The sequence below is a fragment of the Oenanthe melanoleuca genome, chromosome 7 (genome assembly GCF_029582105.1).
Source record: "Oenanthe melanoleuca isolate GR-GAL-2019-014 chromosome 7, OMel1.0, whole genome shotgun sequence".
Classification (NCBI taxonomy): Eukaryota; Metazoa; Chordata; class Aves; order Passeriformes; family Muscicapidae; genus Oenanthe; species Oenanthe melanoleuca.
The window spans coordinates 2,083,574-2,099,816 of record NC_079341.1 but is presented as its reverse complement, the minus strand read 5'-3'; the positions used below and the strand labels follow the sequence as shown (position 1 = coordinate 2,099,816).

Here is a 16,243-nt window from a genome sequence, read left to right as displayed (position 1 = left end):
GTTTCTTCTGACAAGCAAGCCTAAAATACCAAACCAAAAAAACAGCAATCAAGCTCTATCTCTTTGAAAATATTACCATGGCACATGTGCCCTCACCATGCAAAACGGGAGGGAAATGGAAAGGACTGATGTCAAACAGCAAACTTTTTGCCTTTTCTTTGAAAGGAAGTACAGAAATGCTGACAATCAATGGGGAACAATGAGGGGAAAAATTAGGATGCACTCGATGTGGCAGATACAGAGCATAAACTAAGATCAAACAAGTCTGGTTAAGCAAACTCCTTAACGAAGCGGAAATGTGCAAACAGTAGAGGGGAGGGAGCAGCAGGGAGGCCAGGGCTGGGTGCTGCCCAGGCCCTGGCCAAGGAGAAGAGGTCAGAGTGCAGTCAGTCAGGTGCTGTACTCACTCTGTGCCTCGCAGTCCACGCAGTGGGAATTGCCTCTGATGTTCCTGATGGACTGCAGGGCCATGGCCTCGTTCTGGCTCGTCAGGCGCGACTGCGGGAGTCAGAGACAGCAATGAGCAGCAAGCAAGGACCCAAAAAACCCCAAATGACACCACTGTCAGCTGAATGAACAGCAAACCCCAAAGCCCAGACCAAGGTCAATGAATAGGGCCAAGGAACCTTGAGTTTGATTTGCCTCTCAAGGAACAGGGATCCTTTGGCATCTCCAGGACTTCTGGGGTCTCCAGCCTGGACTCTAACAGAGGAAAATCAAGCTTAAGAATGAGCCCTGCTCTTCCCAAGAGCAGCAGCCACACTGTTGGTTTGCTTCTTGAGATAAATGAGACAAGAATATTATTTTACAAGATCAATTTCCTTTATTGATGTGTGTGCTGGTGCTAATGAAGACTAAGGGACAGTTTGCAGAAGCGGCTGGAACTTTTTCATCATCCAAAGGTCAGATTTCACCCGGTGGCTCCCTTTAAATGCTCCCCACAATGACCTGCCCATGACCTCTGCTTGGGGAGACTCTCCTGATGTGCATGCAGGTCAGCTCTACCCAACTGAACTGCCTTGAGGGCTCCCTGAGGTGTGATCTAAGTGATTTAAGCAGGACTTGTGGATATCCACATGGAGATACAAGTTCCATGGGACACCTGCTAAACCTGTCCAGCCAACTGCACTTTGCTGTTCCAGCCAGTTCTTCTGACATGCTTTGGGAACCCAGTGAGAAAAACCTCTCTGAGCCATTGCCCAGCCACTCTTTATCCTTTTGTATTAATCCTTTAATGTAGGTGTTAATGTACAAACTTCCCCTTCTGTGCTCTGATAACCCACCCACACATACCAGAATGTGGGAACCCATGCAAAGCAAGAAACATGTAAATTGTGATTTTCCTCCATCTCAGGAATATATGTTGGAAATAAACCCATTTTTTAACACAAAATGGGAAGTAAATTGTGTTATGATGATGGTAATTACTGGTGTTTGATCTACTCTGGCACACCAGGTCAATGACAGCAGGCATTCATTTAAAAATATGAGTCTCTTCCTTGCAGTATGAAGTTGTGAAAGACAACTGTTAGGTGGGTAATATTAAAGGATCTACAGCACAGGACAATTATTGGCCATTTCTCTCCCTCAATCACCACTCAGCACCTTGCTCCTGTAAAGTATTTACAGACACCTGCACTGAAGACACAGAAGCTCTCCCAAAAATGAGCATTGGCTGAAGAAATCTCTGATTTTAAACATCTGTTTTGACAGGAAAGGTGAGCAAATTCCTTTTGTCATCAAAGGAAAGCATTCCAAGGGGGAAAGCTGCTCCTCCCAGGCCAAGTTCTTCCCACAGAAAGCCCCAACTCTGCTCAGCTGTGGGGGTAACACACACACATCTGGAGGAGTATGGGCTTAAAATTCAGAATTTGCTGTCATCCCAATGATCACCTAAGCCATGTAGAGTTATATGGCTCACTCTGTGCTCCATACCTTGTTCTTGCTGCTCTCACAGGACTGTAAACTGGCCAGGATCTGGCTCTCTATGGCTTGGACCCATGCATCCCTCTCTTCATAGGTGGTTGCTTCGAAGTGCCAAGTCTGGCCCGTGAGAGAGACGATGATAAACTCAAAGTTTTCTTCTTGCTCTGGGAAAAACAAACAAAAATGCAATAGAAATAAAAGATTAAGTTAAAGATGGTGAAAAGTAGCTGAAACAACCTTGGTTGATTATAACATCTTCTGTTATGCAATGGCATTAAGCTGAGGGAGGGTAAATTTAGATGGGGAGAAATTCTTCCCTGGGAGTGTCCCAGGCCAGGCTGGACACTGGGGCTTGGAACAACCTGGGACAGTGGGAGGCGTCCCTGCCCGTGGCAGGGGTGCCACTGGATAATTTTGAAGGTGCCTTCCAATCCAAACCATTCTGGTACTATGCAAATCCTGTACCTGCAGGTCTGGATATGAGGTTTGAGGCTGGATCCTGCCCTGCACAATGCACCAGGAAACAACCAGGATTCACTGCTTTTGCTCTCCAAATACCACGCAGAAAAAACACTGGTTTGGGTGAATGCTCAGTCCCTGTGTTTGTGAGTTTGGAATCGAGTCTGTACCTTAATCAAACATAAAGTGGCCAACAAGCATCATTTAGATTTAAACCTGAGGTGCTAAAAGCTGTGTAATGTAAAAATCAAAGGGTGCCACAAAATAAAAGATGAATGGACCACAAAGAGCTGGCAATACAGAAAATGTAACAATTTACCCTCTTTCAAGCAGTTTTTACAAGCACAGATATATTAAAGCAGATGTGGACATTTTCTCCTCTGCAGCATAAATACTGGGATAATAATAATAATTACTGGCCTATAATACAGGATTAAAATCAGTTCAACCTATTCAACATCCACGTCCGACATGGGAGATGAGAAAATGATCTGAGAAGCCAGGAGAGAGGGTCAGAGAAATATCCTTAGGGTAAGGACAAGTATTCAGGCCAGAGGAGCAGCACATGGAAATATCAGCAGAACTGAAATAAATGGACATACACCCCACACCTACACATGGGACACCAATGCCAAATTAAAAAAATCAAGGAAGCTGAAACACAGTAAGTGCAATTGGGAAGGGCTGGCACGAAGCATGAAAGGAAAAGAATAATAGAGCACAGAATTCTGGTGAACATCAGCCATAACGAGCTTCAGAAAGAACATTTTGTCCGATAATGACTTATTATATATTCAGAGCCATGACACTACTGTGTTCCCTCATCATCCATAAACATGCAAGGATCAGGGACAAATCCAGCACCAGATTTAAAGACAGCACTGCTGCCCGCTGGCAGCTGTGTTCCCAAGCTCTGGGACAAGGGGTTTTCTTGGATAAGCTCCATGTCAGCAGGGCCAGTGCCTGCACTGCTCCAAGGATGCCTTAAAAACTGCAGGAGGTGACTTGGCACCTTGAGGTGGGGATAAACACAGAGCTGAAGGTTATTTTCAGGTATGAAGCAGGAGTTTTACTGAAATACAGTGAATGGGATAAGTGGGAAAAGAAATCATGGAATATCCAGAGTTGGAAGGGATCCAGAAGGATCCAAGTTCAACCCCTGTCCCTGCACAGACACCCCAACAATCCCACCCTGTGCATCCCTGAGAGCTCCTGGAGCTCTGGCAGCCTTGGGGCTGTGCTCATTCCCTGGGCAGTGCCAGCACCCTCTGGAGGAAGAACCTTGTCCTAAAATCCAACCTAAACCGTGTCCTGACACAGCTCCATGTCATTCACTTTGGGTCAAAGATAAATGATGCAGCTGCACAGCTACAACTGTTCCATTTCAGCAGCACCGTGCTCCAAACAAACAGGTAACAAACAGTTCCCAAAATGCCATGAATAAATCATGCACACAGCCTCGTTTATCAGGCACAGCTTTCAGGCTTTCATGAGGAAGAGCTAAGAGGAACTGCTCCACAATAAATGAAGTTACATTCAGTGCTGTGCACTGTCTCTCCTGTAGGACAACACAGTTAAGGTCTCTGCAGCACCATTGAACCCTCTGATCTCCTCTTTTTTAATGCTGATCCCACACACATGGTTTGCCCAGCAGAAACAAGCCCAGGAGAGCTGCAGCACATTTCCAGGTGGGGCTGGAAGGACATTCTGAGAGAAGAAAACGGAGCTGGGAAAGGGCTGGAGCCCCAGGAGGGGCTGAGGGAGCTGGAAAGGGGCTCAGCTTGGAGAAAAGGAGGCTCAGGGGGCCCTTGTGGCTCTGCACAACTCCCTGACAGGAGGGGACAGCCGGGGGATCGGGCTCTGCTCCAGGGAACAGGGACAGGAGGAGAGGGAACGGGCTCAGGCTGGGCAGGGGAGGCTCAGGGTGCACACCAGGAGAATTTCTCCATGGAAAGGGTGTCAGGCACTGGAAGGGGCTGCCCAGGGTCGTTTGGAGTCCCCATCCCTGCAGGGCTTTAAAAGATTTGTAAATGTGACACTTGGGGACATGGACTAGTGGTGAACATGGCAGTGCTGGATTAACTGCTGCACTTGATGATCTTGTAGGTCTTTTCTGACCTTAGTAATTCCATGATTCTCTATCCTCTGAAGCTTCAGGTTTACTCCCCAAAAGCTGTGCTGGTTGAAGATACCTTCCCTAATTCTTTCTGCTTAAACACACCAATATTTCTTTTCCCCAAGCTCAACTGTGAAACAAAGCAGCAGTGCCTGCTCCACATCACCCCCAGGGCAATTCCTTCAGAAGACAAGGAACAAACCTGTTCCTGTATGTCTTTAAGCACAGCATGCAGGAACAGGAAAACCCAGGCAGGAGGATGAAGTTGTTCACTTTAACTCTTCAGTCAAATTATAGGTTGTGCTATTTAAATCCCTGTGAGCCCAATCACAAAATTTTATTAAACAGTTTTCCATGTTTAACAGTTATTCATGGAAAGGTCCACTATAATAGTATTTTAGCACCATCAACCTGTCGAAATCAACCTGCCCAATTACTCCAAACTACATTAATAACACCGGATATTACACTAATTGTGTCCAGTTTCTATGCAGACGAGGTCCCACGGGGCTAATTTTGCATCCTCAGGGGCAAGCAACTCAGCCATCAGCCTGATTTCACCAGGAATCCCTCCTCATTACACAAGTCCAGGCTGTCAAACTTTTTTTTTTTTTTTTTTGAAAAAAAGGTTAATGGGCCAATCAGTCATCAATTATTTCCTGGAAGGGCAGCATAGGAAGGGTTAAAGTATGAAGAACCAGCTGCCACTGACTTCCATTTGGAAGTTATTATCAACAGGAGATGTCTAAAATGCTGTTGTTGTTTGTTTTGCCTTTTTTTTTTTTTTTTTTTGGAAGAGGGAAGTTGACTAGAATGGGAAATGAGCCAAAATTGTGAGATTGTGATAATATGGAAGGAAAAGCACAAGAGATTTTTTCTTTTAGTGGAAGCAGGCATGGAATCAGGGAATTTTAGGGTGCCCAGCTGTGGCTGCCTCATCCTTGGAAATGTTCCAGGCCAGGAGGATGGGGCTTGGAGCTACCTGGGACAGTGGAAGGTGTCCCTGCCCATGGCAGGGATAGAACGAAATGGCCTTTAAGGTCCCTTCCAACACAAATCATTCTGGGATTCCAGGGACACTCTTCTCACCATCACCTTTCCATAGTCAACTGCATTTAACCCAAGTTCACATTTATTTTGCTCTGCCAAAAACCAGACACTGCCACAGCCCACCCACTTCTGGAAAACAAAGAGATAAAATTTCTTAGGAGCAATGGATTGTGGAAGAAAAAGCAAATGTTCAGGGCATGGCCTCACTGCTTTCCCCTACCCACGTGTTTGTGATGTGGGACTGAGATCAGGTTTAGAAAACCACTCTGAAAATTACCACAGGATACAATTAGTCCATAACTTGTTCCAGAGAACTCCATTTTAAGTCTATGGAACGTAGGGAAAACCCATGTGAGAGGAAACACTCACGCCTCCTGCTACCTCTCAGGAGTGGTTCTAAATACTGTACACAAATCAGCTTGGTCTCCACTTCCACTGCCTATTTTACTCTCAGTATTAAGAACTGCATAAATAACCACTGACACCTTGCACCAGTGACAGGCACAGCTCAAAGCCCCAGAATCCCAGAAGATCAGGCTGGGAGGGACCTCAAGGATTAGCTGCTCCAACCTTTCAGGACAGGGAGTCAACAGGAGGCAAGGGCTCCTTTCTGCCATGCAGAAATCACACCCATCCTAAAAGCTGGCAGTGAAACACATGAACATTTAGGTATTTCTAAGAGGCATTTATGAATATTTTGCCAGAACCAGGAATAAGACTGGATCTTCTGCCTTCCAGGCCAAGCAGGCTGTTCATTTGTATTTCTGCCCAACACAGCTGTCTGATATCAGAGGCTGCTGGCGCTGCTGCTAATTAACAGTAACTCATCATGCACATCTGGAGGGCGGTGCCACTCACACAGCAAACACTTCCCAGCAACAAGAAGTCAAGTGCAGCACCAAAACCCCCTCGAGGGTGTGTTTCAAATGCTCCTGAAGCACCTTCAAGAGCTGAGGTTACAGCCTGAATCCCAGCTAAGCCTGCCCCAAGTAGCACCCAGACCTATTTAAGCTCCTTTTTCATGGCCTCCTCCTCCCTCTCCTGAAAATCTCTTCTGCTCAAGCACCATAACCCTTCATCCTTTCAGAAGGAGGAGAGGGAAGAGCTGCTGGGGTGCCCTGGGAAGCAACAGGAGTTGTTTACAACTCACAATTTGTTTACAACGTGTTATTTACGTCCCATGCGTGTTAGGTCGCGTTACCTTTTGCCACTCGGTGTGAATTACTCCCCTCACTTGGCAGATAAGTATGTTTATTAGCAGCCTCAATTAAAGAAATATTTGTGCCATGTCCCACTGGGCATGGCTATGCTAATACTTCTCTCCCCTTTCCAAACCTAGTGTCTAAATCTAATTAGTTCTGAAAATCAACCCTATCAGGACAATGGAGCTCTGCTATCGCTTGCCCACAGCTCTTGGTAAAGGTTGTGTTCCACTGGAAGAGTTTTATTCTGTCTATATCACATTTAGCTGAGTGCTGGTGAAAGGCTGAAGGCACTGAAGCTCTCTGCCTCACGGGCTCAATGGTTTATCTGCATGACAAGACAACGCAAGTTGAAAATTTTTTCAAAATACAGCTTAGACAGGATGTAACTCATTGCACAGGCACAGCACCACGGCAGCAACAGCATCACCTTGAAACCAAAGGTAGCTTGGGACTTCATGAGTATCCAAAAAAGAAAGTTTTCCCTCAGTGCCCAGCAAATCCAACCAAAATCACACATGCAACGGTGAGGAGAGGAAAAAAAAAGTCAGAGTTTAATATCTTTAAGCATGCAGAGCACAGGCATTTAATTCCTTAAAGATAATCCTTCCTGCTGTGCTGCAAAATCACAGAATCACAGAATGGTTTAGGCTGGAAGGGACCATAAAGATCATCCAGGTGCACTCCCTGCCAGGTGCAGGGACACCTTCCACTATCCCAGGTTGCTCCAAACCCTGTCCAACCTGGCCTCAAATCTGTTAATATAAAGAAATAATTCCGCATGTTAATAACACTGCCATGATAACAGGTACAAGGTACTCTTAAAACCAGAGTGGGGTTTGTTTTAAGCAAAACTCACTGCTACTACCTATTTTTCCCCCTAAAAAACCAAAGGATTCCTTCAAGCCTAGCAACAGGGAGAATGTGAGACCTTCTAATTTGTATGGCTCCCTATGGAAAACTCCCAAAATCTGAAAACTAAAGAGTTTAGGCAAACTCTAAAATCAATGACAGTAAGGTTTCTTGTAATGAGACAGCACTGATGGAGGAGGTAGCTGTAGTTTTGTAGCAAGGCAGGGCTTGGGCTCTGCTCCCAGGGAACAGGGACAGGAGGGGAGGGAAGGGCCTCAGGCTGGGCCAGGAGAGGCTCAGGGTGGACAGCAGTAGGAATTTCTCCATGGAAAAGGTGTCAGACATTGGAATGCAGTCCCCATCCCTGGAGGAGCCCAAGGAACACCTGGATGTGGCACTGAGTGCTCTGGGCTGGTGACCAGGCTGGACTTGATGGCCTTGGAGGGCTTTTCCATCCTCAGTGATTCTGTAACACCCTCAGAAGGCTGAGTCCTTCAGCTGGGATCCCACACCTGGTGAAAATCCCACCCAAAAGATTATTTTTGCTGTGAAAGCAGGAGAGAGCAGCCCCTCTGATGGGGAAGCTGAGGCAGAGTCCTCCCATGCTGGGGACCATTGAGGCATTAGGATTTTAGCTTTTAGACTTTGCATATCTTTGAAATCCTGCAATTCTTTAGTGTGTAACTCTAAACTCCATACAGAGTGTCAGCTGCTGTTTTCCCATTTTGGTGAGAGAAAACAATTCCTCTCCAGGCCTGGCAATCAAGGACACCTCACTGCCTCAGGCCCCCAGAGATGGGGGACAGCTGTAATTGGAAGATTAACCCCCAATATGCCGATGGACCAAACTTACAAAAGTGTGAAAACCCATGACCCATTGTCCATTTTTTGGGTGTAGCCCCTGGGGGGGAGCTTTGTCTGCCTTAAATGTACCCGAAGGCCCTTCAATAAATTAAATTTAATTTAAATTTAACTGCTTTTATTCACTTAATTTTGCCTGGCCTCTGGTTTTAGGTAGCCCAAAAAGGCATCACCATCATAACCCGAAGCACAACTGCAGCACCTGAGATCTGCCCACCTGGCAGCACACACTGGACACCCAAAAACCACCAGGAAGGTGTTAAAAATGACTGGAGAGCTTTTCAAGCTGGGGCTGAAGCTGCTGGAAACCTCTTGGTGTGTAAATAGGTGTGAGTGCAACCGAGCAAGCGTGTGCCAAGGACCAAAGCAGATTTGTTATTCTGGACTGTCATTTCCCATCATCGTTCTCTTTTTTGAAGGCATAATTATCTAAACATGTGGGTTTTAATACTTACAATGCTCATTAACTCCACATTTGCATGTCTCACCATTGCAGCTCTCACACAAAGGCTCACAGTACCAACCCAAAGCTATGAACATTGAACCTCCAGGTTGTGGGGAGATAAAAAATCCCAAAAACGATACATCTGCCCAATTTTAGAATTTAATTTTGATGCTGTGTCTCAAAACTTTTTGGGCATGGCCAGCAGGACCATGTTCCCATACCAAGGTGCCTTCAGTACTTAGTTTGATCAGTAAGATAGAAGACTCCCCAAATTAGCCAGGTCCTAAAAAAATTAGATCTAAAAAACACAAGGGAATTCCATGTATTTGTTCCTCTGCTCAGTTCTTTAACAGGTAGATCAAAAATCACAAGCTTCTCAAGCACTAAACTTGTAACAACAAACAAACCTGATCAGATGAAAAACTGGGCTGGGAGGTATAAACAGCAAATAGAAAATTTAAAATTATTAAAGTATCTTTGTGGGGAAAAGACAACCCCGAGACTTATGAATATCTGATAGTGACTTTCTGTCTTTTCATATTTTTCTCTTCATATTTGAAAAGACAACAAAAGGATCAAACCAGCCAGTTTAGCAGTTCTGAAAGGCAGTAATTTTACACTTGGGCTGAGAAATGAAATAAAATTATACTTCAAAAAAGAAAAATATCTGCCTTAACAAGCTGGAATAAAACCCCACTTTTGTTTCCTGTGCACACTTTGGCAGGGAGAGCCAGGCCCCCGGCAGCAGGCTGGGCTGTAATTGTGCAAAAAAAGGACGGTGATATAAATCACCAAAGGTTAATGATCAGGATGTGAACAGAGGGACTTGTTTACAGAAATAGCATGCAATTTAAAATTTACAAGAGATTTAATGCCACCGCTTGGCAATCACTAAAATCAACAGCCCAGAAAACAGTGACATTAAGAAAAATATTACAGTTATAATCATTCCAAAATAAGTCAATTAGTGTTAGGGCATGCGCTCGCGATTACTTGACCCATTTGGTTCGCACTTAAGTGAAGAGAAAAAAAAATCCCCCTCCCTTATAGCGAGATTACTGAGTTGTGACCTATTTTGCATTCTCTATTCCTTACACCATCCCTCTTCCATGCTGCTGGAGATGGTGGTGCTGGTTTCTCCCCCCTGCTCTTGCTTGGTTTATGAGTCATTCTGACCTTTGACATTTGTAATAATAATAAAAAAAAAATATATTAAAAAAAAGAGAAAGTTTATAATTGTGTTGTTCAAATGAAGATGGAGAGGGGAGGGGGGAAATAAATACATAAAATTCCATGTGCTATTATACAAAAGGCATGATGGCTGTCTTGGGTGGGGGAAAAAAAAGCAATGTAAGTCAATTTGTGAACTTTGGCACCGGGTGACCTTTAGAAATACAACAATATCCAGAATTTACAAGCAAGAGTAACACATGCAAATGACCCGGCACTGTCTCGCCTCTGGATTAGAGCTGCAAAGAGCATTATGGAGAAGGCTTGCACAAAACAAATTAAGATTGTTACTTAAATGTCATGGCACACTATTGTATTTGGCTACAGATCATTACACCTGATACTAACACTTTTAAAAACCGTAATAACTTGGGAAATATTACATTGAGTGCCCACATGGAGAAAGGGAAAATATATATATGTATCTCTTAAAAAAAATAAATAAAAGGAGAAAATGGGTTCCTGAAGTAATTTAAACATCACCACTCCACGACTAGAGGGAAAGGTCAAAATTTAAGTAAGCTGAAAGGAACATGAATGGCAAAATAAAAGGCACGAACAGAAAGATGAAAAGACCAAGTGGAATGACTCTGCAAACACGGGGTGGAAACAAACACGCATGCTTGGGGCAAATCTCATTTCCAGGGGGAAAGGGAGAGGGGCAAGGAGGGCGAAATTTTGGAGAAGTGGGTTTAAAAAAGGGGGGGAGAGAGGAGGTGTTTGTCTGGGACAGGTGGGTTTGTTACCTTCGGTGTTGGTGCTGCTGCTGCTGTAAATATTTCGCAGGCTACCAACACGGTTTAGTTTCCAAGCTTTGCGTTTGGCTGCGTCCAGAGAGCAGGAGGGGAAGAGAGAAAAAAAAAAACAAAAAAGAGAATAAAAATAAAGAAAAAAGAAGGGGGAGGAAGAAAAAAAATATTCTTTTTTAATGAAAAAGGGGAGAAAAGAAACATCAAAAAGCATGTGAAGTAAAATACAAGCACGAGCCTGTTCACACGTGAAGAGCTGTAGACAGAAAATCCACACAAGGACCACTCAGCCCCTGCAATCCATGGCCAGTGTGGAAAACCTTGTATTCAGAGTGATTCTTCTTTCAGTCACCACAACATGACACAATTTGACAAGATTAAATGGATCTGTTATTGGAATAGACAAAATGGACCAGTAGAAGTTGAAAAAAAAAAAAAAAGATAAAAAAGGCAGGAAGTATTTGTGCAAAAGATAGAGGAGTGGAAACAGCTACTGTAAAATGTGATTTAATTCAAGACAAAACACAGCCAGACAAGAGCTCCTTTTCCTCCAAGAGCCCGTGGGGATCACTTGGTGCTTGGAGTTCACCCTTAAATCTCCTTTTTACATCATCACCTTTAGAAACTGAGGTGATGATGTAATGACCTTAAATCCTCATACCAACGAATGTTCTTTGTAGCACTGAGCTCAGAGAAGTAGAATCATAAAATCCCAGAACGGTTTGGGTTGGAAGGGACTTTAAAACCCATCTTGTTCCACTCCCTGAAGTGGACAGGGATACCTTCTGCTATCCTAGGCTGCTCCAAAATTCCTTCCCCACTACAAAATCAAAGTGTTTATTTAGAAAGGAGAGGGAAAAAAAAGGCTATTTTTTACAGAGAATAGCAACACCCTTGTTTTTATTAGAATTGACTCAAACTTTGAGATCCTCTGAGCTGCTGCTTCACAATTAGCAGAAAATATGGCTCAAAAGCACTCTGCTCTTGAACTCATTCAGGAGAGCACATTTTCACCTTCTTCAGAATCTTTAAAACACAATGTTTATGCTGGGTTTCATCACACAGGAAGCAGATGAAACATCTGAGTACACCAGGACACCCGACAGCCACTGAAATAACAGGGAATTGGTGGAATTGCCATGTCTGGAAGTGTGGAAATGGCATTTGGATGTGGGACAGGGTTTAGTGGTGAACATGATGGTGCTGAGTTGGACTCAGAAAGTCTTCTAAGGGACCTCAGACTCTTCTCCCTCCCACCACACATCCCTCACTCTTCAGGATGTCATCAACTCCCCACAACACAGCCAGCACTGGGACACAACAATTTAAAACATTTCCTTCAATATTTATAAGGGAATTTCTTAATGCCCCATGGAACTCAGACCAAACAGCTGCTCACAGGAAAAGGAACAGTGACATGAAGTCATTCCAGGCTTTAACCAGAAGCTCCATTTTCAGCTGAAGAATTAAAGCTGGAAGAGCACTGCCTGAACACCCCTGACTGTTAAGCTAGGTATGATTTGAATAAAGCCATCTTTAATGCTGAAAAGGAGGACTGGAATCTGAGTGACATCATCAAATCTAAAAGTGTTTTCGCTGGGTGCATCCTTCAAACTGGAAAAACCCTTTCATTTTAAGACCTGTTTAAGAAGTCTCTGCACTAGAGAGGCACAATTGCCCTGCAGAAAACTTGTTTTTCCTCTGAAACATTTGCATATAAATAGGCAAAATCGAGGTTTGGCACCCCTCTGAAAGGGAAGATGGTCTCCAGTGCACAAAGACCCTTTCCCAGTGCCTTTCCCATTTTTCACACACTAATGGCACGTTTGTGCGAGCAGGAGTGAACCCACAGCCTGCCTTTCTATTAACCTATTGATGAAATAATCCATTTTCATGTGTTAAGTGTCAGGCCTTTCCCTTCCCTTTAAACAAATGGACTTTTTCCACAGAGATGCTGAGGTCCTGATACATGCATGTGCATCCTTTGCCATCGATTAGGCTCCTGCCTGCTTCCTCCAGGTGCTCTCCTGCCTTTGAGGATTCAGTAAGGGCTTGGACAGTGCCAAACAAAGCCTCTGCAGGGTGACTGATGTGCCAGGGAGAGCAGAGCCATCCTATCCTGCCTGCCCTGGAATTACACACCCAGGGTATAGGCCCTGCAGGTCATTATCTGCCTGCTTTGTCTTTGAATTATTTCCCAGGATATTCAGTTGGTCTGCTCTGGGTTCACTTTCTGGTCCCAAAGGTAACCCAACAAAAGCTCTTGTTGCCAGCTCTAGAGATCTATTTCTATATCTGTATCTAAATATATCTATCTATCTATATCTATATCTATATCTATATCTATATCTATATCTATATCTATATCTATATCTATATCACCCATATAATCTACATCATCCATATAATCTTTATATCTCTCTATATATCTGTATCTATGTCTATTATCCAAGTCTGTTTTTTATATGATATATATGCTTAATCAAATAAACCCCAGCAGGTTACCAATAAAATGCTGTAAGAAATACTTCATTATCTAACAGCAAAACTCCCCAATAAAAAAAAATCTTTAAGGCAGATTGATTTTTAAGTAATTTCTGGAAGTGTGTTGTCTTCCAAAAATGTCACCAAGAGGTGTTTCTAACTAAAGATTACAGGAAAAAAACACAGACTTTCTCAAACCTCAAACATCTGGAATGAAGTTAACAACTTCCCAGTATTTAATGTAACTTTTACTGAAGTAGCAAACAGCATTGGTCCTGGGATATTGAGAAACCAGGGAAGCTGTGGCTGCCCCAACATCTGAAAAAACTCCACCATGGCCACTAAGCCACACCAGAAAGTGCCACATTTACCCAGATTTTGAACACCTCCAGGGATGGTGACTCCAGCACTGCCCCAGGCAGCCTGTTCTGATGCCTGACCACCCTTTCAGTGGAGAAATTTTCCTTTTCCCTACCAAGGGAGTGGTGGCAGCAGCTGCAGCTCTGGCAGGCCACCCAGCCAGATCTGGGGACACAGACCATCCCTCTGCTGATGCTATTGAGCCCCTGTGAGCTGAACTGTCTCCATGCATGTACAATCAGCTTTTACACCTGCACATCTCACAGTGAGAAGATGTATGTTGGTACAGGAAGGAGGAAACGAGGCTTCAGGACAGCCTTGTGTTAAGATATGGAGGAACTGGGAATCAATTAAACTTAATCACTCCCAATTACCACCTCTCTTTGTATTTGCTCAGGCAATAACTTTACAGCTGTGAGAAGCCCCTCGCAGACAGAATTTCTGTGTTTGCTTTCTTTAATAGGGCTGCTATTTCTTCTCTGCTAATGAATCTGCTTGTCCTGCCTAGTTCTGATTAGTCAGGTTCTGTAGGAAATATTCTTGCTACCACTAGGATCACACAGCATTATTTCCAAAAGCAGGAAGTGTTTGTAGGAAGGGTTTAAACCCACGTGTGATCTGAGGACACATCTGTTTGTAGGGAAGTTCTCTAAGGATGCTCAGGATATTACAGTCAACAAAACACTGCATTAACCCTTTTCAATTCAGCTCTTTTTACATTTTGATAAGCAGAAACACGCTTTTATTCCTGGGAGAGTGTTGACATGTACAGTGTAACCCCAAAAGCCTCCCTGCAGTGCTGCAGCGAGGCATTCCAGATGTGCTAATGCCACCTCTGGTCTGGCTGTGACAGAGCTCTCTGCTGATTAGACAAGCAGCCCTCAGCCAGCTGATTAAAAACTGCTGTGGCCGCCCGGCTGCATGTCCGAGCCTCGCCAGCCGTGCTGGAGGTGGGAGCGTGCATGAATTACATCCCTGGAGTGTGCTGAGCACTGCTGATTAAATGAGGCACGCCACAGCCCTCAGCATCAATTATCAGAAATAATAGGATCTCTGCACCTAGGCTGGGGGAAGGGGCTGCTGTGCCAGAGCATCTTCCCAGTGTGACACAAACAGCACGAACAGGGCTGGCCGGGCACCCCAGCAATGCTGCTCTGCCCTGGGTGTGCAGCACCTAAACACTGAGGAGCTGCCTGGGGAAAATCCCCCTCCCACAGCACAGGCCAGGGGAGCTTCTCCAGGTAACATCTGCCCAGGAAAGCTGATTTACAACAGCAGACAGAAGGAAAAGCTGAATATTTAGGGATAAACTTCAGCCTTCCCTCTGCTCCTCCTCGAGTTTTCCTGCACCATGTGTGGTTACATCAGGGGCAGGCTGGGAAGTTTCCTTTCTTCTTGGTCAGCAACTTGTCCAATAAGACCCCACTCTTTGGTCAGAGCACTGAAATGATTTCATTAAGATGCAGCTTGGGAGATTCTTGGATAATGCAAATTTGTTTCTGCGACTGTGAAGGGGCTTGACATTGTCTTATCCTATGCGAAAGCAGAAATGACTAAAATTCCTCAAAAATGAGGAATGCCTCAAAAAAAGGAGGAAAAAAGGGTTAAAACCCCTTCCAAACAAACCCCAGGCTTATCTAATATAGATCCATACATAAATATGTATCTCTAAGTAAAATGAACTGGATAGATTGCATTTTGAGATCTGTCCAACACTAAATTTTAAAACAAAAAAAATGCCACAAAGTGCCTGGATCTTATAAAAAACACAGACCCAAAAAAAGGTTTTGGTTGGATAGGACCTTAAAGATCATGTGGTTCCATCCCCTGCCATGGGAAGGGATGATAAGCATATTCACTATTTTTCTATTTATTAAACCAGATTTCCACAATGAATCATCTTTAAACACCTGAACGTGACTCTGAAGTCTCCCAACTTTTCTGGATTATGAAGGAGGGATTATGAAGACATATGCCCCAAAGGACCAAAAAAATGGGGGTACAGAAAATATTTCATATGGCAACAGCCCTCAATGTGATCCTTTTTGGACTCCAGAACACTCAGAAAAAACAAGCTGATGTAAAGTTATATATAAAAAGTGCTAAGTTACAGAAATTTCCCCAAACACAGCTAAAATTGTTATGTCTGGTACAAAAAAACCCAACTCTTTCCTCTGCAACTCAAATCCTTTCCCAAGCTCTCTTTTAAGCCCACAAAATACTCTAGAAGTAATACTTCAAACCATATTAATAGTTAATTACGTTTGGCTTCTCTTCAGCTTTGAACATTTCAAATGAAGCAGGAAAAAAATGAAAACACATTCATACTTCTGCTGGTGACAGGGGGAAAAAAGTTACTTTAATTAAACATTTCTAAAAAATGTTTTTAGGTTTGTTTTTTTTTCCCCTCATGCAATTTCTCCATCCAAACTTCTGCAGTAGGTAAAGGACCCACTAAACGATTTCAGTGCCTTTCCAATACACTATAAACATACAAGATTCCAATTGA

General features: G+C 43.8%; 1 protein-coding gene across 8 annotated transcripts in view; it reads right to left on the bottom strand.

Moving 5' to 3' along the window:
• Positions 1 to 16,243, bottom strand: part of AGAP1 (ArfGAP with GTPase domain, ankyrin repeat and PH domain 1) — a 304,896-nt gene that overhangs the window by 44,293 nt on the left and 244,360 nt on the right. For 5 of the 8 annotated variants that reach the window (XM_056495964.1, XM_056495966.1, XM_056495968.1 and 2 more), the window contains 3 exons: positions 10,888 to 10,965; positions 1,936 to 2,090; positions 408 to 498 (listed from right to left, as the gene is read on the bottom strand). In XM_056495964.1, coding sequence (XP_056351939.1) covers positions 408 to 498; positions 1,936 to 2,090; positions 10,888 to 10,965 — 324 coding nt within the window. The remainder of the gene's footprint in view (positions 1 to 407; positions 499 to 1,935; positions 2,091 to 10,887; positions 10,966 to 16,243) is intronic. The other 3 variants (XM_056495969.1, XM_056495965.1, XM_056495962.1) reach the window with 1 other exon arrangement.